Source organism: Heptranchias perlo, chromosome 23, assembly GCF_035084215.1.
Source record: "Heptranchias perlo isolate sHepPer1 chromosome 23, sHepPer1.hap1, whole genome shotgun sequence".
Lineage (NCBI taxonomy): Eukaryota > Metazoa > Chordata > Chondrichthyes > Hexanchiformes > Hexanchidae > Heptranchias > Heptranchias perlo.
Genome location: NC_090347.1, coordinates 38,308,801 through 38,335,355, shown reverse-complemented (window position 1 = coordinate 38,335,355; position 26,555 = coordinate 38,308,801). Strand labels below are relative to the sequence as shown.

Here is a 26,555-nt window from a genome sequence, read left to right as displayed (position 1 = left end):
AATTCCCTGTATTATATATAGTTGACCAGCATCACCAACACCCTGTTGTGAGCGTGGACACTTTCAACCTTTTAAATATTACACTGAAAGTGGCAGCAAGACTTACAATGGGTCGACCTTAACCTTTTTAGACCGGCGGGTTGCGCTGGCAAACTCGCCTGTTTCTGCAGCGAAGGGGTCGTAGCCATTTTGAGGCCCGGGACTCAGTTAAATGTTGCATGTGTGAATTTGTCAACATTTGAAATAATTATCAATGAAATTAAAACCCTTTGGCCCTCTAGGCAATGTTACTAAGTTGGAAATTGAGAATGTCCCCCCTCAGCAGTATAATACCCGGGAGACCAGCGTCTCACAACAGCCAAGGAAATTCTCCTTGTCTTTGATATTTCATTGATTGCTATTGGCACTGACCAATGACGCCAAGCCTCTAGGTGCTCAGTACCATAATGCACCATCACCATCAGTTTTAAAAATAAAAACGCATGGCTTTAATGTAATCATTTCTTAATTTAAATGTTAAAATAAAAACAGAGCGTCAAGTGTCCTTGTGTTTAACTGCGACTCTCTGGGTTTCAAACATATTTTGGTTTTGCCCCAGCTGCTTTGTCTCGAGGGTTGCTAGTGATACCTCCTTTGTGGTTTTACTCCAGATGGAACCAGCTGGACCTAGCAATTGTACTGCTGTCCATTATGGGAATCACCCTCGAAGAGATTGAGGTGAATGCATCCTTGCCAATCAACCCCACAATCATTAGAATCATGAGAGTCCTCCGGATTGCTAGAGGTCAGTAAAACTAGAACTTGTTATTCACTGCAGTGTATTTGAAACTCTGCTCGGATAATAGAATTCACGAGACTTTATAGAGTGACTCCTAGTGGATACTGTGTGCGTGTATATGTATGTTTTTGGCTGTTGGGTGAGGTCAGGGTCAGGCTTAGCTGTGATGCCCCTGGTGGTCGAATAGCCTAGTGACCCTCAATGCTAAAGCTCACACATGAAGAACGGCCACTTTAGCAAGATATCAGAGGGTGAATCATTCACTCGGAACTCTACCACAGAATGAATAGGTACAATAAATATGAAGGCCCAGCAATTCTGGAAGCCCCACTCCACCAGGTGCAGTGCGGCAAGGTGGGACTTCATAGAATCATAGAATCTTACAGTTCAGAAGGAGGCCATTCGGTCCATCGTGCCTGTGCCGCTTCTTTGAAAAGGCTATCCAATTAGTCCCACTCCACTGCTCTGTCTCCACCTTCCATCCGCCCATTTGCCCTAATCCTTACCCTTCCAAATTCCACAGAGTACGGTCACTTAAATATTCGAGATGGGCGCCTGCGCCAGGGGTGGCACTGTGGGGGAACCTGACGTGCAGGTCCAGGAGGATTTCGGAGCAGTGCCTAGCCGTTCTTCTGGGGGAGGAGGGCACAGGCCGGTTTGGCCTAAGTGTTGCCAGGCAAAAATTGACCATTGATCCCTCGCTGGACAGCCATCATCCAAAGAGCAATCAATCTCTCTTAAACCAAATTGCTATTTGGATTTGATATCGTGGGGCTCACTTAGAGCACTTGCATGGCAAGTACACGTGCTTTGTGTGGGTGTACTTATCGATGTTGTACAATAGGTGGAACCAGTGGGATTTCCAAGGATCCACTCAATTCTACCTCCAATAGTGACATCGTGGTGGGGGTGGTGGGTGAAAGAATCTGACCCTTCCACCCCCCCCCACCCACCCCAGGGGGGAAGTTATGCTACAGTTGTACGGAGCCTTGGTCAGACCCCATCTGGAATGCGTTCAGTTTTGTGCACCGCACCTCAGGAAGGATATATTGGCCTTGGAGGGGGTTGCACAGCAGATTTACCATGATGATCCCAGGGCTTAGAGTGTTAAATTTTGAGGTTGGATAAACTTGGCTTATATTCCCTTGAACATAGAAGATTGAGGGGTGATCTGATCGAGGTATTTAAAATATTAAAAGGATTTGATAGGATAGATACGGAGAAACCATTTCCTCTGGTGGGAGAATCAAGAACATATTCTTAAAATTAGAGCCAGGCCATCCAGGAGTGAAATCAGGAAGCACATTTTCACACAAAGGGTAGTGGAAATTCAGAACTCACTCCCCCAAAAGGTTATGGATGCTGGGGGACAATTGGTGCTTTCAAGACTGAGATTGATAGATTTTTGATAGGTAAGGATATTAAGGGATGTGGAGCAAAGGCTGGAAATTGGAGTTGGGGTGCAGATCATCCATGATCTAATTGAACGGCGGAGCAGGCTCGAGAGGCTGAATAGCCTACTTCTGTTCCTAATATTCCTACACTGTAAAAACCCCATGTAAAACTCTCACTGGCTGCTCAGAAGAGCTAACCAGACTTTACAATCCTGCCTCTTCATTTTGAACAATGTCGAGCACTGAGTAAAAATCAGACAAGAATAGAATTCCTTATAAGGCCGGCACCAGATGGGTTTGAAAGAGCAAGAATTTTGTCCTTATCGGCAGAAGAATGTCATTAACCTTATCCAGGGATCTTGGCATTGGATCAAACAAGGCTTATTAATCGAATTATTTAAAACAGAACATTATTAGGCGATGCATTGTGTTGCTTGGCAACAAAACAACCAGTAGTCAGAAAGCATCTGAGACATTGTGGTGTCCGTGGCATTTACAACCTTTGCTTATATCCCCGAAAAGTCCTCAAGCTCTTGAAGATGGCGGTGGGGATGAGAGCCTTGCTGAACACCGTAATCCAGGCTCTACCACAGGTGAGCGCATTGCTGTGACTTCACAATAACAGGCATGGACGTGTCAGGGGATCTTGCACATTGTGTCGAATCTGTTTATAGTTCTGCAGTTCGATATCCTTTCATCCATACCATGTCCTGTTTTATGGGACTGGTGTGAGAACGTGTGCAGTGCAACAGCACAATTTTGTCATAATCCCACGGGACACAAAAGTTTTCAGGGGGGCTGTCATGTCTGTGCAGTGCTAACATCCCAGGCACCTTTGTCATCGCACCTGGCTCAGCTGGAAGACTCTCGCCTCTCTGTCAGAAGGCTTCTGATTTAAGCACCACGTAATCTCGGCTGTGGCTAACACTCCACTGCAGCACTGAAGAAGTGCTTCACTGTCAGAGGTGCCACCCTTTGGAGAAGATATTAAACCGAGGCCCCGTTGCCCTGTTCTGATGGTTCAGAAGGATGTAAAAGATCGAAGAGCAGCAAGGAGTACCTCCCTCAATTCAGCACTGACACTCAACGCTGACACAGAGTGAAGACTCAACGTAGAAAACTCTGTGTTAACATTCGGGGTTAACACTCAGCTGAAACTCAGCCCTAACCTTTAGAATGAACATTCTGAACTAGCAATCAGTACTAGCACTCACCAGATCAGGGACAGATACAGCTTTGAGTCCTGCTACACTTAGTTCCTGAATTGAGTTGTATCTAGTGGGGGAGGGGGTGATTGGAGACTGGAGAGTCTCCAATAGAAATGAGCTGAACAGAACTGCAGTGACTCCCAGTGGCACAATGCTGAGCAGAGGCTGCAACATCCCACAGTAAGTGAGCTGTTCAGCAGAACTGCAGTGTCTCCCAGTGGTGAACTGCTGACTGTATCAGAGCAGAGACTGAACCAGACTGTTCGCAACCTCGGCGTCCTATTTGACCCTGAGCTGATCTTACGACCCCATCACAAATACCGCCAACTTCCATCTCCGTAACAATGCCCGCCTCCGCCCCTGGCTCAGCCCATCTGCTGCTGAAACTCTGCTCTATGCCTTTGTCACCTCAAGACTCAATTATTCCATTGCTGTCCTGACCGGTCCCTCAACCTCCACCCTTCGTAAACTTCAGCTCATCCATATTCTATCCTGCGCCAAGTCCCGTTCACTCATTACCCCGTCTTTGCTGACCTGCATTGGCTCCCAGTTCACCAACGCCTCTAATTTAAAATTCTCATCCTCGGGTCTAAATCCCTTCATGGGCATGCCACTCCCTAACTCTGTAACCTCGTCCACCCCTACAACCACATCGGAACTCTGCATTCCTCCAACTCTGGCCTCTTGTTTATTCCCCCTTCCTCTTCATCTCTAGGCCCTATGCTTTGGAATTCCCTCCACCTCTCCACGTCCCTCTCCTCCTTAAAACCAGCCTCTTTGACCAAGCATTTGGTCATCACTCCTAATGTCTCTTTCTTTGGCTCAGCGTCCATTTTTGTTTGATTGTGCCTCCGAGAAGCACCTCAGGATGGTTTTCTATGTTAAAGGCTCTGTATAGGTCAGGAATTTCCTCAGAGCTGCCCCTGCCACCATAACTTGGCAGCAAGTGCTACAGAAATCCCATTTACCAAGGAAATCCCTGGCCATCAATGCAAGTAGTAGTAGTAGTAGTTGTTGTTGCATCATCTCCCAGTAGTGAGGTGCTGAGCAGAGCCTGCAACGTTTCCCATGAAGGAGGAAGGGTATCTGAGGGGAGAGCTATGCCTTGGCAAACAGCTCTATCGAGCAATGACAGTGGCTTGGGACAGGCAATGTATCTGCGCTCCCAGTTGCAGAGGTATCAAAGATAGCCATGAAATTAAAATGAAAAAGGGAAACACAACCGAAAATACCGTTAGATATACAATCAAAAGAAAGTCACAAACAGTTTCCCCCACCCCCTATTTATTGTGGCACTGTTGAAGAAAGACAGAACTTGCATTTATACTGCACCTTTCACATCCTCAGGACATCTCAAAGCACTTTACAGCCAATTAAATACTTTTGAAGAGCAGTGGAAACATGGCTGCTAATTTGAGCACAGCAAGATCCCAGAAATAGTAATGAGATAAATGACCAGATAATCTGTTTTAGGTGTTGGGTGAGGGATAAATGTTGGCCAGAACAACCCTGCTCTTCTTGCTATGGGATATTTAATATTCACCTGAGAGGGCAGACAGAACCCTTGGTTTAACATCTCATCTGAAAGACGGCACCTCTGACAGTGCAACACTCCCTCAACACTGCACTGGAATATCTACCTATCAAATCTCTGGAGTGGGACTTGAACCCACAACCTTCTGACTCAGGAGAGTGCTACCACTGAGCCACTGCTGACAGCTGTGGACCAGCGACAGGACACAGCCATGTTAATGGCATTATCAATTTTGGAAGAATACTTCAAATAAATATAGCCATCACCACATATAGGGGGACAACATTCATTTAAATATGAGTGAAATTGATTGAAAATAATTTCATGTCAAAATATTATGGTCTATACAATGCAGAGTTGGTACAGAATGAAAGGGGATGGGACTCATGGATACAGAATCCTAGTGTCTCCAAGTCACAATAGAACAGCAGAGCACACTGAGCGATATAGGAGTGGCAGAGTCAATGCCAGAATATGAAGGCTAGAAGTATGGAGAATAAAAATACTGATCAGCATAGCAGGCAAACCAAAATTTGCAATTCAATTAAGAAATTCATGTAAAGATGTAGATTTTGAACTGACGGCAGTCCATTTCTTACCTGAAAAATGGGCGACCGACAGAGGAACATCTAGTAGATCTTTAACACCCCGTTCCCTGCCAGATTCAATTTTCAGATGGGCCTTTAATTGGGCACCCAGCATTCCTTCACAAAACAGGTAGGAGGATGTTTAAATATTTAAATTGAGGTCCTGCCTTTGTTGTAGGACCCCCAGTGCAATTTTAATGGAGCAATGAGCTGAGCGGCGAAGTCCATGCTTGCCCCGATTTTCCAGACCTTGAGCGGCCTAACCGGGGGTCCTTAAAGGGACCACTGCAGGTTGCTGAGAAAAAATAAGTTTTGGGAGTTTTTTTAAAGATTCATGCTTCTCCTAGTCCCACAAAAATCTTCTGGCCCGCTGCCATGTCCTTAGACAGGCACCAGAGGGGCACTGCCAATATTGGGCCAGTTTTGGGCCCAACTTGAAAATGTCCCCCTCCCCCTTCCCTAGTCAAGGACTTTACGTTTTGCAGACCATTCTCTGGAGTATGCTGATTACCCCCCCCTGCCACAGAGTTGTGCTGCAACTCTGCATTCTCTCTGGACTGGACTGTTGTAGTAGTGGATCTTAATCCCCTTCCCCAGAAGAGAATCTTCATGGTTACAGTATGACTTGTTCCATTTCTCACACCAGCCTTCTTACGGCTTGCCCAAGTGAGATTGTCAAATCAGTGCAGAAGTCAAATTCACTCATGATAGGTTGAGACCTAAACTTGTTTTACTAAGGGCCCTCAATAGCCGTAGGAAAGACAGGTCTTTAATGCTATCCAAGCTCAGATTGAAACTCAGGTCCTGGAAGCGTCCTAACGCACTGTGACACCTAGACCTGTGAAAGAGAAGAGCTTTTCTGCCTGGGTCCAGTTACCAGAGGTGAAAGGACAGTGCTCTACCCAAACTGGTGTCATAGATTTGTAAGTTCAGGTCGTTCATAAGTATGACGGACTGAAAATTTGCTGTACATTCATAAGAATTGTGTAATAATCTCATAACTGGACAGTTTTTCAAATGTTCTCCAATTATTTTTTTAAAGTCCCACCTCCGAGCCTTGAAAAGTATGAGATATACATTTTGGTTTGCTGCAATGAATGGAGCACGAGTCAGTGAGAATTACATCAAGAAAATAACCTCATTCATAAAGTGCTGCATGAAACTGAGAAGTCCGAAGCAGTTTCATAGCTTTAACATTTAATTCCACATGTTCCCTTCCTCCTACAACTAGGGCAAGTGATTTGTTGTGGTAATTGATCTGCTGTCACTCAGACTGACTCAGAAATGGACATCATCATTGCCTCCAGGATCTTTTCTGCTAAATTGTGGTACTCAAATTGCATTCCTTATTGTAGGGCTAAGAATTTCCAGGATTTGTCACTGGATGGCCTCCCTACGAATCACTCTCCATGATTACAATATACAGGCTTTTAAAACCCAAGCTTGACTCCACCAAACCAATCCTCCTTGATTTACCTCATCTTCTACACTTTCCAAACTCGGTGATGTTCTGCACAGTGAGCCTTGTCCCTTCACTTGCGTTTCTTAGTTTTAAAGAAAGACAGAAAGAACTTGCATTTACAAAGCACCTTTCATCACCTCAGGACGTCCCAAAGCGCTTCACAGCCCCTGAAGTACTTTTTGAAGCGTAGTCACTGTTGTAATGTAGGAAACGCAGCAGCCATTTGCGCACAGCAAGGTCCCATAAATAGCAATGTGATAATGATCAGATGATCTGTTTTAGTAATGTTGATTGAGGGATTAATATTGGCCAGGACACCGGGAGAACTCCCCTGCTCTTATTCCAATAGTGCCATGGGATCTTTTACATCCACCTGAGAGGGGAGACAGAGTTTTGGTCCAATATCTCATCTCAAAAATAATGTAAATCTGTTCATCTGTCTCCTCTCCATGACCTCAGTCTTGATGAAACCATAAAATGATTGAATTTGTGTTACTGCAATAACATTTGATGTACGTTTAATAATCCTCTCATTGTTTGGCAGCCAAATGAAATATTTATTTCATACTGTAATAAATATATGCCTAGAAGTTACTATTTGCAATATTAAACTATTCATATGACATTCTTCTGTTATTTCAAACAGGTTAATGCCTCCTTTAAAATGACAAAGCAGTGTCATATGAACACTTTGAACATCTGTATGCTAATATCGCAATCAGTAATTTGTAGTCTGCAGTTTCAACTGGAACCCTCCACAATCACCACGTACCTGTCATAATTGATTCTGGAAGCTTCTCTGAGATGCTAGTTGAAAGTTATTCAGAGGAGAAGCTTTCAGCATCAATTAACCAAAAAAAAAAATCCCATCTATTTAATGATCCAAGGTTGTTGGTCAGAAGACAGACGATGAGATGGCTATTTTAAGACATGCCTTCGTGAAAGTCCTACGCGTTCAGCAATGGAGAAATCCTTCATGCTCTTTATCTCTCTTGCAGGTCGGGAATCTTGGTCTGTTGTTCATGCTGCTGTTTTTCATATTTGCAGCTCTTGGAGTTGAACTTTTCGGGGACCTAGGTAAGATACGGCGGGCACAAGTACATTTATCTTGAACTAATAATCCTTTGCACTACTTAATACCCATTCCTGGGCCTACTTTCTTCATTTTAATAAGGATCCTGTAACTAGGCTTATCATAGGAACATAGAAATTGCTAGACAAAATTAGACCTAGGTCCATCTAGTTCACCTTCTACCATCCTGGTAGCCATGTGATACAATAATAATGGAGTTGTTGACTAATCATAACATTCAGTCTCTATCAGTTAGTCTACAACAGACTCAGACATGAGCCGAGTAAACACCCAGTGGTGGAGAGCTTTGGGAAACTTAGGTCCAAATTCACCTGCTCTCCCCAAGCCTACTAACTTACCACATGTCATGCTTCAAATTACTTTTCCCCTATCCTGTGAGGATTTTTTGTTTTAATAAATGTGATTTTTTAAAATATCTTTAATTTAGAATGTGACGACTATCATCCCTGTGAGGGGTTGGGGCGACATGCCACCTTCAGAAATTTTGGGATGGCTTTCCTCACCTTGTTCCGAGTATCAACTGGAGACAACTGGAATGGAATAATGAAGGTAAGCTTTTTCCTCCTTTAGCAACATTCCCAACACCCCAGGGAAATGCTGCCCCTCCTGGTGTATCAAACTGACCTTGGTCACCTGACACAATTCTATGGTTCGCGATTAGACCAAGTCTTTGACAACCTTTCTTTCCAGCTACACCAACATAAATCTTCTCTAATTCAGCGAATGAGATCTCATATCATCCTTTGGTAAAAGTCACATTCAATGTCACTTGCCGGCAATCTTTCTGTTTTCTTTCTATCTATAAAGAAAGAAAGAACTCGTATTTATATGGCACTTTTCAAGTCCTGAGGACGTCCCCAAGTACTTTGCAACCAATGTATTACTTTTGAAGTGAAGTTACTGTTGTTTTACAGGCAAACCCAGCAGCAAATTTATACTCAACAGAGTCCCACAAACAGAAACGAGATAAACATCCAGATCATCTTTTTCGGTGATTTTGGTTGAGGGATGATTGTGGGCCAGGACATAGAATCCCCCTTTCTCTTCTTCAAATAGTACCAAGGGATCTTTTACACCCACCAGAACAAGCAAACAGGACCTTAGTTTAATGTCTTAGCCAAAAGACTGAACCTCCGACAATGCAGTCTAATTAAAAGTCTTCTATCCAGTGTGAATCCACAACTTTCAAAGGCATCACATCTGAAAGGTATCGTACCTCCAAAGGGACATTCATCTGTGGGATTAAAAAAATTAATGATTGGCTCAAATAACCACCTATCTGTTGTCACCAATCAAATGTCCAATTGACTAAATATGGACAAATCACTAAGTAGAAGGAGAAGGTTTAGGTGCTTTGAGTACCAATCCATACATTGGATTTACCTTCTCCCCAGCCAATAATTTTGCACCCCCCCCCCAACCTGTCCAATCTACTTTAGTTTGTACTTGCCCTAAGCCCTGCGACAGGCCAAGCCTGCGCTGGAGGTGCCCCCAGCCATGTAAACGGTCTGGTGCTGCTAAGCCTGGACATCAGCAGTGCATGCCAGGTGGAAAATCTGCCCTATGACTTCTTTGATCAAGTAGCAATTTAACTGCTATATCAACACAGCTCTGTCTTTCTCTATAGTGCAATGGTCCTTGGGCCTGACCTTGGCTCTGGGTACTTCTTTAGTGAGTCATCTGCAATCTTCTTTCTTTCCGCCTTCTTCAATGGTCTTCTTTTTCTAACTTCTAGCCAGTACCTTTCATGCACCTATCTTGTTATATTATTTGTCTTTTGCTTCTGACATATTGAACACAACAACATATGTTCTACAATCAGTGTAGACTCTGCTCTCCTTTAAGTGCCTTAATTTGTCAAAATTGAAGCATTACTTCAGGCAATCTTACCAATCAACCCACCCTCACCAAAGTTGAATTTCCACTAAGATATTACAAACATACCTAGAAACATAGAATTTTACTAGCCAGAAGGAGGCTAGAATAATCCAATACTAATACCATTGCCCTGCTATCTATCATCTCTATCACAACTATTCCCTGTAAGTGTTATGGATCATTTCCCACTTACCAGGATGGGTGCAGCTTCAACAACACTCAAGAAGCTCGACACCATCCAAGACAAAACAGTCCGCTTGATCGGCAGCCCATCCACCAACTTAGACATCCATTCCTTCCACCGTGGCTGCAGTGTGTACTATCTATAGGATGCACTGCAGCAACTCGCCGAGACATCTTCAGCAGCACCTCCCAAACCTGTGACCTCCACCACCTAGAAGGACAAGGGCAGCAGGTGCACAGGAACAACACCACCTCCAAGTCACACACACCATCCTGAGTTGGTCAGATATTGCCATTCCTTCATCATCGCTGGGTCAAAATCCAGTATATACAAAGAAGGAATGAGTCATGTATTACAAAGAAGCCTTCAGTTGATTAGTTGATGCCTTTACTTAGCAGGTTATTTTAGGCATCAGCAGGTCAGTCGGTGGTTTGGTTTCTGAGACCTTGGGCCGATGTTAGCAGGGCTGCGGGTTCTCGGCGGGGGGGCTAAAGGGCGCATGGGTAACGCGCCCGGTGAAATTAGTCAGCTCCCCGCGCGATTGTAGCATACAATCCACTAATTGGATCCACTTACCTGGTCCTCCGGGTTCCCCACTGCTGATCTGCGCGTCGGGCGGGCTGCGCATGCGCAGTAAGATCTGTCAGCTGGAGGAGCTCTATTTAAAGGGGCAGTTCTCCACTGACAGATGCTGCAACAAACAGAAAAAAATCACAGCATGGAGCAGCCCAGGGGGAAGGCTGCTCCCAGTTTAATGATGCCTCACTCCAGGTATCAATACATGGGGTGAGGAGGAGGGGGAGGACAGAGATCTTCCTCCCGGCGGGCGGGAGGAAGCGGCCAGCCTCTGCCACCAGGAAGGCCTGGCTCGAGGTGGCAGAGGAGGTCACCAGCACCACCAACATATCGCCCACCTGCATACAGTGCAGGAGGCGCTCCAATGACCTCAGTAGGTCAGCCAAAGTGAGTACACTTACTCTGTCCCCTACACTCCGTCTGCCACATCACCGCCCCCAACCCACATCTCCTTCTGCACTGCCAACACTACTCTGTCACATCACCCCTCATACCCACTCAAACCTCATCCTCATCGTACCTGCACCTACTCACCTCACCAGTACTCATCCCACCACTACCACTCAACCCAATCCTCATACAATCTCATGGCTCTATCTCATACTCACCCTCTCGTGCATCTCTTTCACGGCCAGCCTCACTCAACCTGCCACTACCTGTGCTGCAGCCACAGGGCATGCATCAGATATGTGCAGTAGGAAGCGTAAGGCAAACGTGTCGTGAGCATGAAGGGGATGCACAAGGGTGTTTGAGGGTTTGTCATGGTTGTTACTTATATTGAATTTCTGACCAACTCACATTACATATTATATTGTCACCACTACTGCCACGTCTTTGCGAATCTTGTCTGGTTTGTGCAATAATGCCCTTTCCTGAGGATCACTATGAAGACCCACAACTGATGCCACCCATTGTGTCACTGCAGAGTGGGTGTAGGTGTATTTGCAGGGCTCTTTTGCGCAGACGACTGAGAGAAGTCGGTGATGTCCCCGGTGGCACCCTGGAAGGATGCGGAGGAGAGGTTGTTGAGGGCAGTGGTGACTTTGACAGCGACAGGTAAGAAGATGGTGCTCGGGCCAGCCGGGAGCAGCTTGGCATGAAGGAGGCTGCAGATGTCCACGACTACATGTCGAGTGACTCTGAGCCTCCGTGTGCACTGCTGCTCAGAGAGGTCCAGGAAGCTGAGCCTCGGTCTGTGGACCCTGTGGCGAGGGTAGTGCCCTCTGCGACGCATCTCTCTCTGCGGTAGCCCTCCCTCCTGCTGTGCAGGTGGATGTGTCACAGGTGGACGGCGTGGATGGCGAGGCTGGTGATGCTGTTCGCCCTCCGAGGAGGTCATGACTGCAGCTACGGCGGCCCCCATCCGGAAGATGTACATCTGAGGGGGTCTGCAAGGTAGGTACATGTGTCTGGACACCGGGGTAAGTGTGCAAGTTGGTGACTTTGATTGTCAGGAGGAGGGTGGTGGAGGCCAAACTTTGTCCCAAGTGACAGAGTGGCCTCCTGCAATGAGTGAGGGTCTCCCCCACCACCTGTCAAATGGACCTTTGCAGCTGCCACAGGCTGATGGCTGCAACAGGTCCATTTGAACTGGGAGTGTTTCCCCCAGTGTGGGAAACAGACCCAGGTTGCTCTAAAATCCCTTAATCAGGTCAGTTAATGACCTGAAATACCTAAATAAATACTTTCAAGTGGCATCCCGCTGGCTTTAATTGCCTGCGGGATTCCCACCAGCGGGGGCTGCGCGCGCACGCCGGCGCGTCAGCGGGGAACCCGGAAGTGCACGGGTTTGAGGCGGGCTCCGGTCCCGCTCCAGGATTTCACAATTTTCGGGGGCACCCCGCCAGGAACGCACCCGATAGCGGGTGCTAAAATGCTGCCCCTTGTAACAATGTCTGTGTAGAGATGTTAACCCTGAATTGTTGGGTCTGTTACAGCTTTTCCTACAGGTGTCCCTTGACTTTTACTCTCACACAGATATAAACTTGAGTTGGTACAAGAAGGGAGATCAAAAGATTATTTAAATCAACTTGAAAGCATTTGTAATTCTTGTGGGACTCACAAAAATGTAAGAATGTATTAAGGAGAAAAAGATACAGCCTCACCCAACTCTGTCCACTGTCCAGGTCATGTCTCAGGACCTGCTCAGATCATTGTCCATCATTTTCCAGTGCTTTTTGCTGTATCAAGAATTAAACCAGCTACATTTTGAATGTTTTAATTGAGCCAAGTGTCCATTACACTAGGGGGCAGTTTATTGACAGGACAGGACAGCTTGATGTAAATTAAAATTCAATTCTAAGTGTGAAGAAGTTATTCATTTAATTCGATGCCTTCTTCAACTTATTATCTTATTTTCTTCTTACTAACATCCATTTAATTCACTCAGTTATTTGTTTTTTTTTTAACTGCTTATTTTTCTCATTGGCAGGATACTTTACGAGACTGTGGCCAAGAGGGCACCTGTTATAACACAGTGGTGTCCCCAATCTATTTTGTCTCGTTTGTGCTGACAGCTCAGTTTGTGCTGGTGAATGTAGTCATCGCGGTGTTGATGAAACACCTGGAGGAGAGCAACAAGGAGGCAAAAGAAGAAGCAGAGCTCGAGGCAGAGCTGGAACTTGAATTAAAAATGTTAAATACCAATCAAGGGAATGTGGACGGTGTAACCTGGGGAGGCAGTGAAGGTGCAGATGCAGGTGATAGTCCCGGGAGTCCATCTGAGTCACTCCAAATCAAAGTGGATTCACCGTTTTCTTTAGAGCCACCACTGGTAAGAAACAGTACTTTAGGCTGATTACTTTTCATCTATAGAGTTTTAATAGAAAATACATTGCATTGTATGTTATTTCTAATCACCATAGTACAACAATAGAATTGGTAGAAAGGAGTAGGGTGCCAAGGGTAGATTAATCTTGATCAATAGAAGACTCCTTTTGATTTACTCTTCAATCCATTGACGCTCTTTATGTCAGGTATCAATAAAAAGGTGCCTTTATAATTCATTATTCAAGCCAAAATGATCCCGCTAGTCGTGGGCCAATCAATATCTCGAGTTGCCTTTGTGTTACATAGAACTCAATCCATTGAGGTCTTCAGTTTAATGGATCAGTTCATACTTAAAGGTCCCATTCACAATGCCCTATTTTATTTCTAGAGGTTCAGTGCATTGCTTATTATTGATGTCTTCACAATCTTCCATTTTAAGAAGACACCTGGAAGTCAAAGTGCTTAAGGGAGCAGAAAGAAAGAAAGAATTGCATTTATATAGCACCTTTCTTGACCTCAGGATATCCCAAAGCACTTTACAGCCAATTAAGTACTTTTGAAGTGTAGTCACTGTTGTAGTGCAGGAAAATGTGGCAGCCAATTTGTGCACAGTAAGGTCCCACAAACAGCAATGAAATTAATGACGAAATCATCTGTTTTAGTGATGTTGGTTCAGGGATAAATGTTGGCCAGGACTAGGAGAACTCACCTGCTCTTCTTAGAATAGTGCCATGGGATCTTTTACGTCCACCTGAGAGAGTAGACAGGGCTTCAGTTTAACGTTTCATCCAAAAGACAGCACCTCCGACAGTGCGGCACTTCCTCAGTACTGCACTGAAGTGTCAGCCTAGATAACGTGCTCAAGTCTCTGGAGTGTGACTTGAGCCCACAACCTTCTGACTCAGGCAAGAGTGCTACCACTGAGCCAAGGCTGACCCCAAAAGACAATTGGAGAAGAAATATATGAAAAACGAGCCGGTCTCATGATGAGCCGTAGGGTAACCTGTTATGATGGCACAGTTCTACAAAGGATTTGTTTATTCCTAAACCAATGATGCCAAAAACATTCTTTCTCTTTAAACTTCCTGACGTTTACACCTGTTATGGCATCATACCTAGAGTTGCCTATATGACTTAATGATATGTTTGAAATCTTGAGACAGAATGTTATCTTTGCCATTGGTATCAGGGTGATATTAGTACCAAGTCCATTGGTTTAAGCTCAGATTTATAAGGTGAAGTATCAAATAAATCATTATATTGTGAAAATATTAATGTAACGCGACTTCCAAGAAGCTTACATACTACAGCTGCAATCTTTGTTGAGTAACATGAAAACATTCAACAAAAGGTTCCAGGGCCTAGCTGTCTACTACTTCATATTGTGCCACATTCCAAACATTTTCCATTTCCCACACCAGCCTTCTATGTGGTCTTTTTGAGTGACATTGCCAAATTATGGCAGTTTTGTGTGGTGGACCCAGGCATGCATGGATTTGGGTTAAGACTGCCCAAGCTCATTCCATGTAAGGTCCTTTCAGCTATCATCCAATTGGAGCCAGAATTTAGCCCAAGTCCCAGAGGCAACCCAATTTTTATTTATTTGTTCATGGGATGTGGGCATTGCTGGCAAGGCCAGCATTTATAGCCCATCCCTAATTGCCCTTGAGAAGGTGGTGGTGAGCCGCCTTCTTGAACCGCTGCAGTCCGTGTGGTGAAGGTTCTCCCACAGTGCTGTTAGGAAGGGAGTTCCAGGATTTTGACCCAGCGACGATGAAGGAACGGCGATATATTTCCAAGTCGGGATGGTGTGTGACTTGGAGGGGAACGTGCAGGTGGTGTTGTTCACATGTGCCTGCTGCCCTTATCCTTCTAGGTGGTAGAGGTCGCGGGTTTGAGAGGTGCTATCAAAGAAGCCTTGGTGAGTTGCTGCAGTGCATCCTGTAGATAGTGCACACTGCAGCCACGGTGTGCCGGTGGTGAAGGGAGTGAATGTTTAGGGTGGTGGATGGGGTGCCAATCAAGCGGGCTGCTTTGTCCTAGATGGTGTCGAGCTTCTTGAGTGTTGTTGGAGCTGCACTCATCCAGGCAAGTGGAGAATATTCCATCACACTGTTCACTGTGACTTGTAGATGGTGGAAAGGCTTTGTGGAGTCAGGAGGTGAGTCACTCGCCGCAGAATACCCAGCCTGTGACCTGCTCTTGTAACCACAGTATTGATGTGACTGGTCCAGATAAGTTTCCGGTCAATGGTGACTCCCAGTATGTTGATGATGGGGGATTCGGCGATGGTAATGCCGTTGAATGTCAAGGGGAGGTGGTTAGACTCTCTCTTAGACTCTGATGTTGTCCAGGTCTTGCTGCATGCAGGCACGGACTGCTTCATTATCTGAGGGGTTGCAAATGGAACTGAACACTGTGCAATCATCAGCGAACATCCCCATTTCTGACCTTATGACGGAGGGAAGGTGATTGATGAAGCAGCTGAAGATGGTTGGGCCCACAACATTGCCCTGAGGAACTCCTGCAGCGATGTCCTGGGGCTGAGATGATTGGCCTCCAACAACCACTACCATCTTCCTTTGTGCTAGGTATGACTCCAGCCACTGGAGAGTTTTCCCCCTGATTCCCATTGACTTCAATTTTACTAGGGCTCCTTGGTGCCACACTCGGTCAAATGCTGTCTTGATGTCAAGGGCAGTCACTCTCATCTCACCTCTGGAATTCAGCTCTTTAGTCCATGTTTGGACCAAGGCTGTAATGAGGTCTGGAGCCGAGTGGTCCTGGCGGAACCCAAATTGAGCATCAGTGAGCAGGTTATTGGTGAGTAAGTGCCGCTGGATAGCACTGTCGACAACACCTTCCATCACTTTGCTGATGATTGAGATAGACTGATGGGGCGGTAATTGGCCGGATTGGATTTGTCACGCATTTTTGTGGACAGGATATACCTGGGCAATTTTCCACATTGTCGGGTAGATGCCAGTGTTGTAGCTGTACTGGAACAGATTGGCTAGAAACGCGGCTAGTTCTGGAGCACAAGTCTTCAGCACTACAGCCGGGATATTGTCGGGGCCCATAGCCTTTGTTGTATCCAGTGCACTCAGCTGTTTCTTGATATCACGTGGAGTGAATCGAATTGGCTGAAGACTGGCTTCTGTGATGATGGGGATATCGGGAGGAGGCCGAGATGGATCATCCACTCGGCACTTCTGGCTGAAGATGGTTGCAAATGCTTCAACCTTGTCTTTTGAACTCACGTGCTGGACTCCGCCATCATTGAGGATGGGGATGTTCACGGAGCCTCCTCCTCCCGTCAGTTGTTTAATTGTCCACCACCATAGACGACTGGATGTGGCAGGACTGCAGAGCTTTGATCTGATCCATTGGTTGTGGAATCGCTTAGCTCTGTGTATAGCATGTTGCTTCCGCTGTTTAGCATGCATGCAGTCCTGTGTTGTAGCTTCATCAGGTTGGCATCTCATTTTTAGGTACGCCTGGTGCTGCTCCTGGCATGCTCCTCTACATTCCTCATTGAACCTGGGTTGATCCCCTGACTTGTTGGTAATGGTAGATTGAGGAATGTACCGGGCCATGAGGTTACAGATTATGCTGGAATACAATTCTGCTGCTGATGGCCCACAGCGCCTCATGGATGCCCAGTTTTGAGCTGCTAGATCTGTTCTGAATCTATCCCATTTAGCACAGTGGTAGTGCCACACAACACGTTGGATGGTGTCCTCAGTGTGAAGACGGGACTTCATCTCCACAAGGACTGTGCGGTGGTCACTCTTACCAATACAGTCATGGACAGATGCATCTGCGACAGGTAGATTGGTGAGGACGAAGTCAAGTAGGTTTCTCCCTCGTGTTGGTTCGCTCACCACCTGCCGCAGGCCCAGTCTGGCAGTTATGTCCTTCAGGACTCGGCCAGCTCGGTCAGTAGTGGTGCTACGAGCCACTCTTGGTGATGGACATTGAAGTCCCCCACCCAGAGTATATTCTGTGCCCTTGCTACCCTCAGTGCTTCCTCCAAGTGGTGCTCAACATGGAGGAGGACTGATTCATCAGCTGAGGGAGGATGTTAGGTGGTAATCAGCAGGAGGTTTCCTTGCCCATGTTTGGGCTGATGCCATGAGATTTCATGGGGTCCGGAGTCAATGTTGAGGACTCCCAGGGCCACTCCCTCCTGACTGTATATCACTGTACCGCCACCTCTGGTGGGTCTGTCCTGCCGGTGGGACAGGACATACCCAGGGATGGTAATGGAAGAGTCTGGGATGTTGGCTGAAAGGTATGATTCTGGGAGTATGGCTATGTCAGGCTGTTGCTTGACTAGTCTGTGGGACAGCTCTCCCAATTTTGGCACATGTCTCCAGATGTTAGTGAGGTGGACTTTGCAGGGTCGACTGGGCTTGGTTTGCCTTTGTCGTGTCCGGTGTCCATCTGGTTTTATTCTTATTGTGACTTTCTGTAGCAAGATTGTACAACTGAGTGGCTTGCTGGGCCATTTCAGAGGGCGATTCTTAATCGCTGTGGGTCTGGAGGCACATATAGGCCAGACTGGGTAAGGACGGCTGGTTTCCTTCCCTAAAGGGCGTTAGTGAACCAGGTGGGTTTTTACGGCAATCCAGTAGTTTCATGGCCACCATTATTGATACTAGTTTTTTTTATTCATTCCAGATTTTATTTAATTAATTGAATTTAAATTCCCCAGCTGCCGTGGCGGGATTTGAACTCATGACTCCGGATTATTAGCCCGGAAACATAACCACTATGCTACCGTGCGCATCACACAGTCCCTGATTGTTAGTTTCTTTCTCTTTTAGAAAAATATGAATATAGGGATGTAACATAGCAAAGGTTGTCTCAGAGAATAATGTCCCTCCCTCGTCAAGGCTAATACTTTCTCTCCTCCAAACCCACATTAAGTTTGGGATGGGTCCTGGAGTCTACACCTCACTAATTTCCTGGCTGTAACCCTGAGAAAGTGCAGAGAAACAAAGCCTACAATCACAACTGAAAGCTTCAATAGCTTTGCCTAATCAGATTCCTTCAGGGAGTTTGTGATTTTGGGAAATCTACAAACAAGACCCATTGACAATCAACAGAGAATCATTTTATCTGGTGAAAAAAAATAGATTGCTAAAGCATTACATCTTAGGAGCAGACAATATTTAATTTCATTATAGTAATAAACCAAAAAGGGGAGAGTGATAAACCAGGTATCTGTAGGCCAGTCAGCCTAACGTCAGTGATATGGAAACTTTTAGAGACAATAATCCGGGACGAAATTAATTGTCACTTGGAAATACATGAGTTAACCAATGACAGCTAGCATGAACAGAGGGGTTGAGGGTGGTTTTGTTAAAGCCAAATCGTGTTTGACTAACTTGATTGAGTTCTTTGATGAAGTAATAGAGAGGGTTGATGAGGGTACTGCGGTTGATGTTGCACATATGGACTTTCAAAAGGTGTTTGATAAAGTACCACATACTAGACTTGTTAGCAAAATTGAAGCCCATAAGTTTATAGGGGCAGTAACAGCATGGCTACAAAATTGGCTAAGGAACACAAAGCTGAGGCCTAACCGGTGTTTAATAATTGGCAAAAGAACCAGAGGTGAGATAAGGAGAAATATTTTTACGCAGCGAGTTGTTATGATCTGGAATGCACTGCCTGAAAGGATGGGGGAAGCAGATTCAATAGTAACTTTCAAAATGGAATTGGATAAATACGTGAAGGGGAGAAAATTGCCGGGCTATGGGGAAAGAGCAGGGGAGTGGGACTAATTGGATAGTTCTTTCAAAGAGCTGGCACAGGCATGATGGGCTGAATGGCCTCCTTCTGTGCTGTAAGGTTCTACGAGGTAGTAAGAAAACATCTTAGGAACAGTTGCCATAATATGGTTGGATTCACGATTGACTTGAAGGGCAGAAAAGAGCATCATAAACCAAAGTTTTGGATTTACACAAGGCTAACTTTAAGGATGAAGAAGTAATTAAGTACAGTAGGGTATGCAAAATTGTTAGTTGATAATTCGACAGATCAACAGCAGATTCACTCAAGGAGTTAATTAGTGGATTAGAAGAAAGTTTTTTTAACCCCTGGATGAGCAACCATGTTATATAAGAGTGATTAGAACCAGTATTAAAAAAAATGAGAAAGTTTATATAAAGGCAAAGAATAGTATCAAGATTGAAGAGAGGGAGAATTATAGAAATCAACAAAAGTAGACCAAGAGAATAATGAGTGCCAAGATAGAGTATGACAAAACAAACTTGCAGATGGTATCACGCTTAATAGAAAAGATTTTTATAAGTGCATCAATAAAGGACAGATATAGATATGACAATAATTGAACATAAGGACATAACCGCGTGGGTGGAATGAGAGCAGATGTAGTTAAACGTATTCCCATCTGCCGTTCTTGCATCCAATGTATGGCAGATGGGAATACAATATAAATGGGGAAGCAGTGAGGGGTATAATTTAGGGGCTCAGATATATAAGTCATTAGAAGCTAGTTTGCAGGTGCAAGAAGTGACTGAAAAGAGGAAAGTGATGGTGGGCTTCATCACAAGAGGCAAAAGTAAGGAAGTACTGCTGCAGTTATAGAGTGCTGGTCAGAACCCATTTGGAGTATTGTGTTCAATTTTGGCCACCTCACTTTAGGAAGGATATAGTTGCCTTGGAGTTCATTGACAATTCATGAGACTGATATCTGGGATGACGGCACTGAGCTATGATGACAGACTCGGTGAATTTGGTTTCTATTCCTTAGAGATGAGGAGATTAAGGAGCAGTCTGATTGAGGTGTTTAAAATAATGAAGGGAATTTAAAAACCTTAATCGATTCTGCATCTAGCAGCTCCTGGGGCAGTACAATCGGCAACCTCCCAACCATTTGTGTGAGGATGTTTTTACTGATTTACTTTTAAGTGATTTATTTCTAATCGTAAGATTATGTCCCCTTGTTCTGGAGTCCATTCAAAGAGGTAATTAGTGGATTACAAGACAAGTTTTTACCCTGGATCATTAGCAGATTTTCTTTTTTCCACCCCAGTTACCACCACTTCCAATTCTCAGGCTGCCATATGGGAGGTGACAGTAACCCTAGGAAGCAGTGGTAAAGGCTCAGAGTTCCCCCAGTGGAAGTACTGGGCCTTGCTGACCATACAGCTTCCTTTTCTGGCTCCCCTGCTAGTACTCTCCACAGGGACTGTCGCCCTCCCTTTCAAAACTGCCGTCATCATTCCCTCCTCAAAAAAAAACACCCTCAACTCCTCTGTCCTTGGAAATTATCACCTCATTGCCAACCCCTCTTTCCTCCCCAAAGTCCTTGAACATGTTGTCGCCTCCCAAATCCATGCCCATCTTTCCCGCAACTCCATGTATGAACCTCTCCAATCTGGTTTCTGCCCCTGCCACAGCACTCAAGCGGTCCTAATCAAAGTCACAAATGACATTGTCTGTGACTGTGAGCGTGGTGAACAATCCCTCTACGCCCTTCCTATTTGACTGTGACCATGGCACGTTATCCCTCCTCATCCTCCTTAGCCTCTGCAGCCTTTGACATAGTCGACCGGGCCATCCACCTCCAAAGCCTTTCCTCCATTGTTCAGCTCAGTGGGACTGCTCTTGCTTGGTTCCACTTTAACCTTCTAATCATAGCCAAAGCATTGGCTTCTCTTCCCACCATTACCTGTGGAATCCTCCAAGGATCAATCCTTGGCCCACTCATCTACATGCGACCCTTTGGTGACATCATTCACTGGCCGTGTAAGGGGCAGGCGTAGAGTCTATCCAAGTCCCAGCCTATTTCTGGGCTCTTACATCCAATTCCTGCCAGAGTGGCTAGAAGAGCTGAGAAAATTCCGGCCCCAATAATAATGGATAGTTTGTTATCAAGGTTGGGGTCCAACTATCATTCAATCAAGGTTGAGGTCCAAAGAGTTTGGATCTCACTGAAACCAGACCAAATATGTGCCTGAAGGAGACTGAGTTTTGTGGGTTTTCTTCCGTCCCTTCCCTCACTCTGATTTAATCATTCACAGCAGGAATGGGACAGGTTGTAAGGTATTTATGAATACAAGAAAAGAAATTTATAGGTCACCAGATTGAGAAGTCATGAAGAAAGTAATGAGAACTGTTTATGGTTTTTAATCTTATTCTGTCTCAGCCCTGTTGGTGTAAATCAGATAATTATTTAATACATCATGCCAACAAAAATAATGCAAAACAAGTAGGTGTCTGCAAGTATGATAACTTCACATCAGCAGCCAGCATCCCTAATGGGAGCACACCCATTTCTTACAATGTACAGCTTCAGAGCACAATTAATCAAAGATTGTATTTCGATGTAGTGCACCAATGCTTTCACTATTACTAAGTGTGGATTTTGTTATTGGCATGTTTTTTCTTTCCTTCTATCTCCAACCCAAACCTTGTTGTGTATTGATGTAATCCTTCCTCTCCCATCTTCCCCACCTCCCATTCACCCTTCCGACCTGCATATCTTGCGCACACAGGACAAGCACTTTTTTGACAACGTCTCCCTGCTGATCCAAGGTTCACTGGAAGGAGAATTAACCCTCATGGACAACCTCTCAGGTTCTGTCTGCCACAACTACGCCATCTCACAGCAAAACAAATGCTGCGCTGAGAAACAGGTTAATAATTCTAGCTTCTCTGCCAATGTCCTGTGTTCAGATCTGGAACCTAAGAATGGCTCGAAAGACCGAGGATAAATGAGGCAAAGGGAATGCATTGAAGAGGATACACTCAGGGCCTTTCAATAGTGTCACTTTTAGCCAATGAGGGTAATGTTTCACCAGTCTAATCAGTGATATTCTGCAGGAGTAGACATTGATAGAATATACTACATATAAGTAAATATATAGTTTATATTTCCATATATATATATATATTTCCAAGCTTTTTATAACTCAATGGGAAGTGTTTCACCTTCTGAAGAAAATGAGAGAATGCACCATCACTGACGAGCTGCCTAGTACTTTAGCATGTTTAACAACCCTTAAAGAAATAAAGAAAGAGCTTGCTTTTCATGACCTCAGGACATCCCAAAGCGCTTTACAGATGATGAAGTAGTTTTGAAATGTAGGGAAAGGTAGGAGCCAAGTTGCTCACAGCAAGGTCCCACAAACACCAATGAACAGATAATCTGTTTTTTAGTGATGTTGGTTAAGGGATAAATATTGGCCTGGATACCAGGGAGAACTCCCCGGTCTCCTTTGAAATAAAGCCGTGGGATCTTTTATGTAAGCCTCAGAAGGCAGGTGGGGCCACAGTTTAACATCTCGCCCAAAAGACAGCATCTCTAACAGTGTAGTACTCCCTCAGTACCACACTGGAGCATCAGCCTATATTTTGTGCTCAAGTCTCTAGAGTGGGACTTGAGCCCACAACCTTCTGATTTAGAGGCTAGAGTGCTACCTCTAAGCCACAGCTAACACCTGTAGAGTGACATATGAACGTGACAGAGAGAGAAAGGTAGGAGGCTAAAGTTGAGAAAAGGGTCACCTAATTACTTTTCCTTGTATTCTATCCAATTGTGCAAGAGGGTTGTTATAAGAGCTCCTGTACACATGGCAGCAGTATTGAAGTCTTGGACAGAATGAGTTTGCCAGATGTAGGAGCTTTGTTCCAGTCTTGGACAGGCTAAGCCTCTCCAGATGGATGAGCAGTATGCAGGTGTTGGACAGACTCCGCTTCCCAGCTATGCGAGCAGTATTCAAGTCTTGGACAGCATGGGCTTTATAAAGAATTTTAAGGATCAGCATTTGGTGCTGATCTTGAACATTGGACATGGAAGAGAGCTGGTTGATGCCTTGAAATTCTATCATGCATTTGTCAAAATTAATTGGAATGATCCTTGGCCATGTTATTGCCCTTTCGGAGCTTATAGGGCCCATTTTCTGGATATATGCTGCCAACAAAGAACCTCATCTACTGGCTGCATATATTGTGCCTGTGATTCCCTAGTGTGCAATGGCCGGCCAGGTGAGATTCCCTGCTAGCAGTGCGAACTCAGTAAGTCAACTTTTAACCAGTGCAGTATTGGACGTGTGAGAATGGAGGAGTATTCTGAAGATTTGATGCTTGATTATCTTGGGAGATCTTAAAAAGGGAATAAGAGGGGTAAAGACAGATGAGAATAGATAGCGACTAACATAAAAGGGAACCCAAAAGTCTTTTATAAACATATAAATAGTAAAAGGGTAATCAAAGGAAGCGTGGAACCGATTAGGGACAAAAAAGGAGATCTTCTTGTGGAGGCAGAGGGAGTTGCTGAGGTACTAAATGAATACTTTGCATCGGTCTTCACTAGAGAAGAGGATGCTGCCATTGTAGCAGTAAAGGAGGAGCTGGTAGCGATATTGGATAGGATAAAAATAGATAAAGAGGAGGTACTTAAAGATTGGCAGTACTCAAAATAGAAAAGTCACCCGGTCCAGATGAGATGCATCCTAGGTTACTGAGGGAAATAAGGGTGGAAATTGCATAGGTTCTGGCCACAATCTTCCAGTCCTCCTTAGATATGGTGTTGATGCCGGGGGACTGGAGGATTGTAAATGTTACACCTCTGTTCAAAAAAGGGGAGAGGGATAAACCTGACAATTACAGGCCAGTCAGCCTAAAGTTCGTGGTGGGGAAACTTTTAGAGACAATAATCCAGGACAAAATTAATTGGCACTTGGAAAAGTATGGACTGATAAATGAAAGGAAAATCGTGTTTGACTAACTTGATTGAACTCTTTGAAGTAATGGAGAGGGTTGATGAGGGTAGTGGGGTTGATGTTGTATATATGGACTTTCAAAAGGCATTTGATAAAGTATCATATAATAGACTTACTAGCAAAATTAAAACCCATGGGATTAAAGGGACAGTGGCAGCGTGGATACAAAATTGGCTAGGGGACAAAAAGCAGAGAGTAGTGGTGAATGGTTGTTTTTCAGACTGGAGGGAAGTATACAGTGGTGTTCCCCAGGAGTCAGTATTAGCACCACTGATCTTTTTGACATATATTAATGACCTGGACTTGGGTATACAGGGTATAATTTCAAAGTTAAAAGATGACACGAAACTCGGAAATGTAGTAAGCAATGAGGAGGATAGTAACAGACTTCAGGAGGACATAGTCAGACTGGTGAAATGGGCAGACACATGGCAGATGAAATTTAATGCAGAGAAGTGTGAAGTGATGCATTTTGGAAGGAAGAATGAGGAAAGGCAATATAAACTAAATGGTACAATTTTAAAGGGGGTGCAGTAACAGAGAGACGTGGGGGTGCACATACACAAATCTTTGAAGGTGGCAGGACAAGTTGAGAAGGCTGTTAAAAAAGCATGTGGGATCCTGGGCTTCATTTATAAAGGCGTAGAGTACAAAAGCAAGGAAGTTATGCTAAACCTTTATAAAACACTGGTTAGGCCTCAGCTGGAGTATTATGTTCAATTCTGGGCACCACACTTTAGGAAGGATGTCAAGACCTTAGAGAGGGTGCAGAAGAGATTTACTAGAATGGTACCAGGGATGAGGGACTTCAGTTATGTGGAGAAGCTAGGATAGTTCTCCTTAGAACAGAGACGGTTAAGGGGAGATTTGATAGAGGTGTTCAAGATCATGAACAGTTATGACAGAGTAAATAAGGAGAAACTGTTTCCAGTGGCAGAAGGGTCAGTAACCAGAGGACACAGATTTAATGTGATCTGCAAAAGAGCCAGAGGCGAGCATGAGCAAACGAGTTTTAATGATCTGGAATGCACTGTCTGAAAGGGTGGTGGAAACAGATTCAATAGTAACTTTCAAAAGGGAATTGGATAAATATTTGAAAGGAAAAAAAATACAGGGCTATGGGGAAAGAGCGGGGGAATGGGACTGATTGGACAGTTGGATCACTACCTGAGCCACGAACAAATTGGCATAGATCAAAGAGTTAAATGCATGGCTCAAAGAGTGGTGTGAGAGACAGGGGTTTCAATTCTTGGAGCACTGGCACCAGTACTGGGAAAAGAGGGAGTTGTTCCGTTGGGACGGGCTCTACTTAAACTAGGCTGGGACCAGTGTCCTGGCTAATCGAATAACAAGGGCGGTAGATAGGGTTTTAAACTAAAAAGGAGGGGAGGGCTCAGGTAAAGGTAATTTTATAAATCTAAAGAGAAAAGTCAAGGCCAGAGAGAAGTGTAGCGATTTGGATAAAGATAAGCAGAGTGCGTCAGGAAGGGACAGAGAGTTTAACGTTAATAGTTCATAAGTGAATAAGGTCAAATCAGGGAAAGTAGTAAAAAGTTAGAATTAAAGGCGCTTTATCTGAATGTACAAAGAATTCGTAACAAGGTAGACGAATTAATGGCATATACATGGATAAATGGGTTTGATCTAATAGCCATTACTGAGATGTGGTTGCAGGGTGACCAAGGTTGAGAACTAAATATTCCAGGGTACTTGACTTTTCGAAAAGACAGACAAAATGGAAAAGAAGGGGGTGTAGCCCTGATAATAAAGGATGACATAAAAACAGTAGTGAGAAACGATCTTTGTTCAGAAGATCAGGAAGTAGAATCAGTGTGGGTGGAGATAAGAAATAACAAGGGGCAGAAAATACTGGTGGGAGTAGTTTATAGGCCCCCTAACAGAAGTTATACTGTTGGACAAAGTATTAATCAAGAAATAAGAGGAGCTTGTAACAAAGGAAATGCAATAATCATGGGGAACTTTTATCTTCGATTAGACTGGGCAAATCAAATTGGCAAAACTAGTTTGGAGGACGAGCTCATGGAATGCATTCGAGACGGTTTCCTGGAGCAATACATCATGGAACCAACCAGGGAACAGGCTATTTTAGATCTTGTATTATGTAATGAGACATGGTTAATTAGTAATCTCATAGTAAGGGATCCTCTGAGGAAGAATGATCATAATATGACAGAATTTCACATTGAGTTAGAGAGTGATGTACTTAAGTCCGAAACTAGAGTCTTAAACTTAAACAAAGCCAATTACTTAGGTATGAGGGGCGAGTTGGCTAAGATTGATTGGGGAATTAGATTAAAAGATATGACGGTAG

The 26,555-nt window shown here is 44.5% G+C and overlaps 1 protein-coding gene across 1 annotated transcript in view; it reads left to right on the top strand.

Moving 5' to 3' along the window:
• cacna1g (calcium channel, voltage-dependent, T type, alpha 1G subunit) overlaps positions 1 to 26,555 on the top strand; it is a 369,805-nt gene that overhangs the window by 309,122 nt on the left and 34,128 nt on the right. Inside the window, exons 27-32 of the mRNA XM_068004449.1 lie at positions 651 to 784; positions 2,695 to 2,765; positions 7,962 to 8,040; positions 8,484 to 8,605; positions 13,126 to 13,467; positions 21,995 to 22,135. Of these exons, the coding sequence (XP_067860550.1) occupies positions 651 to 784; positions 2,695 to 2,765; positions 7,962 to 8,040; positions 8,484 to 8,605; positions 13,126 to 13,467; positions 21,995 to 22,135 (889 nt within the window). The remainder of the gene's footprint in view (positions 1 to 650; positions 785 to 2,694; positions 2,766 to 7,961; positions 8,041 to 8,483; positions 8,606 to 13,125; positions 13,468 to 21,994; positions 22,136 to 26,555) is intronic.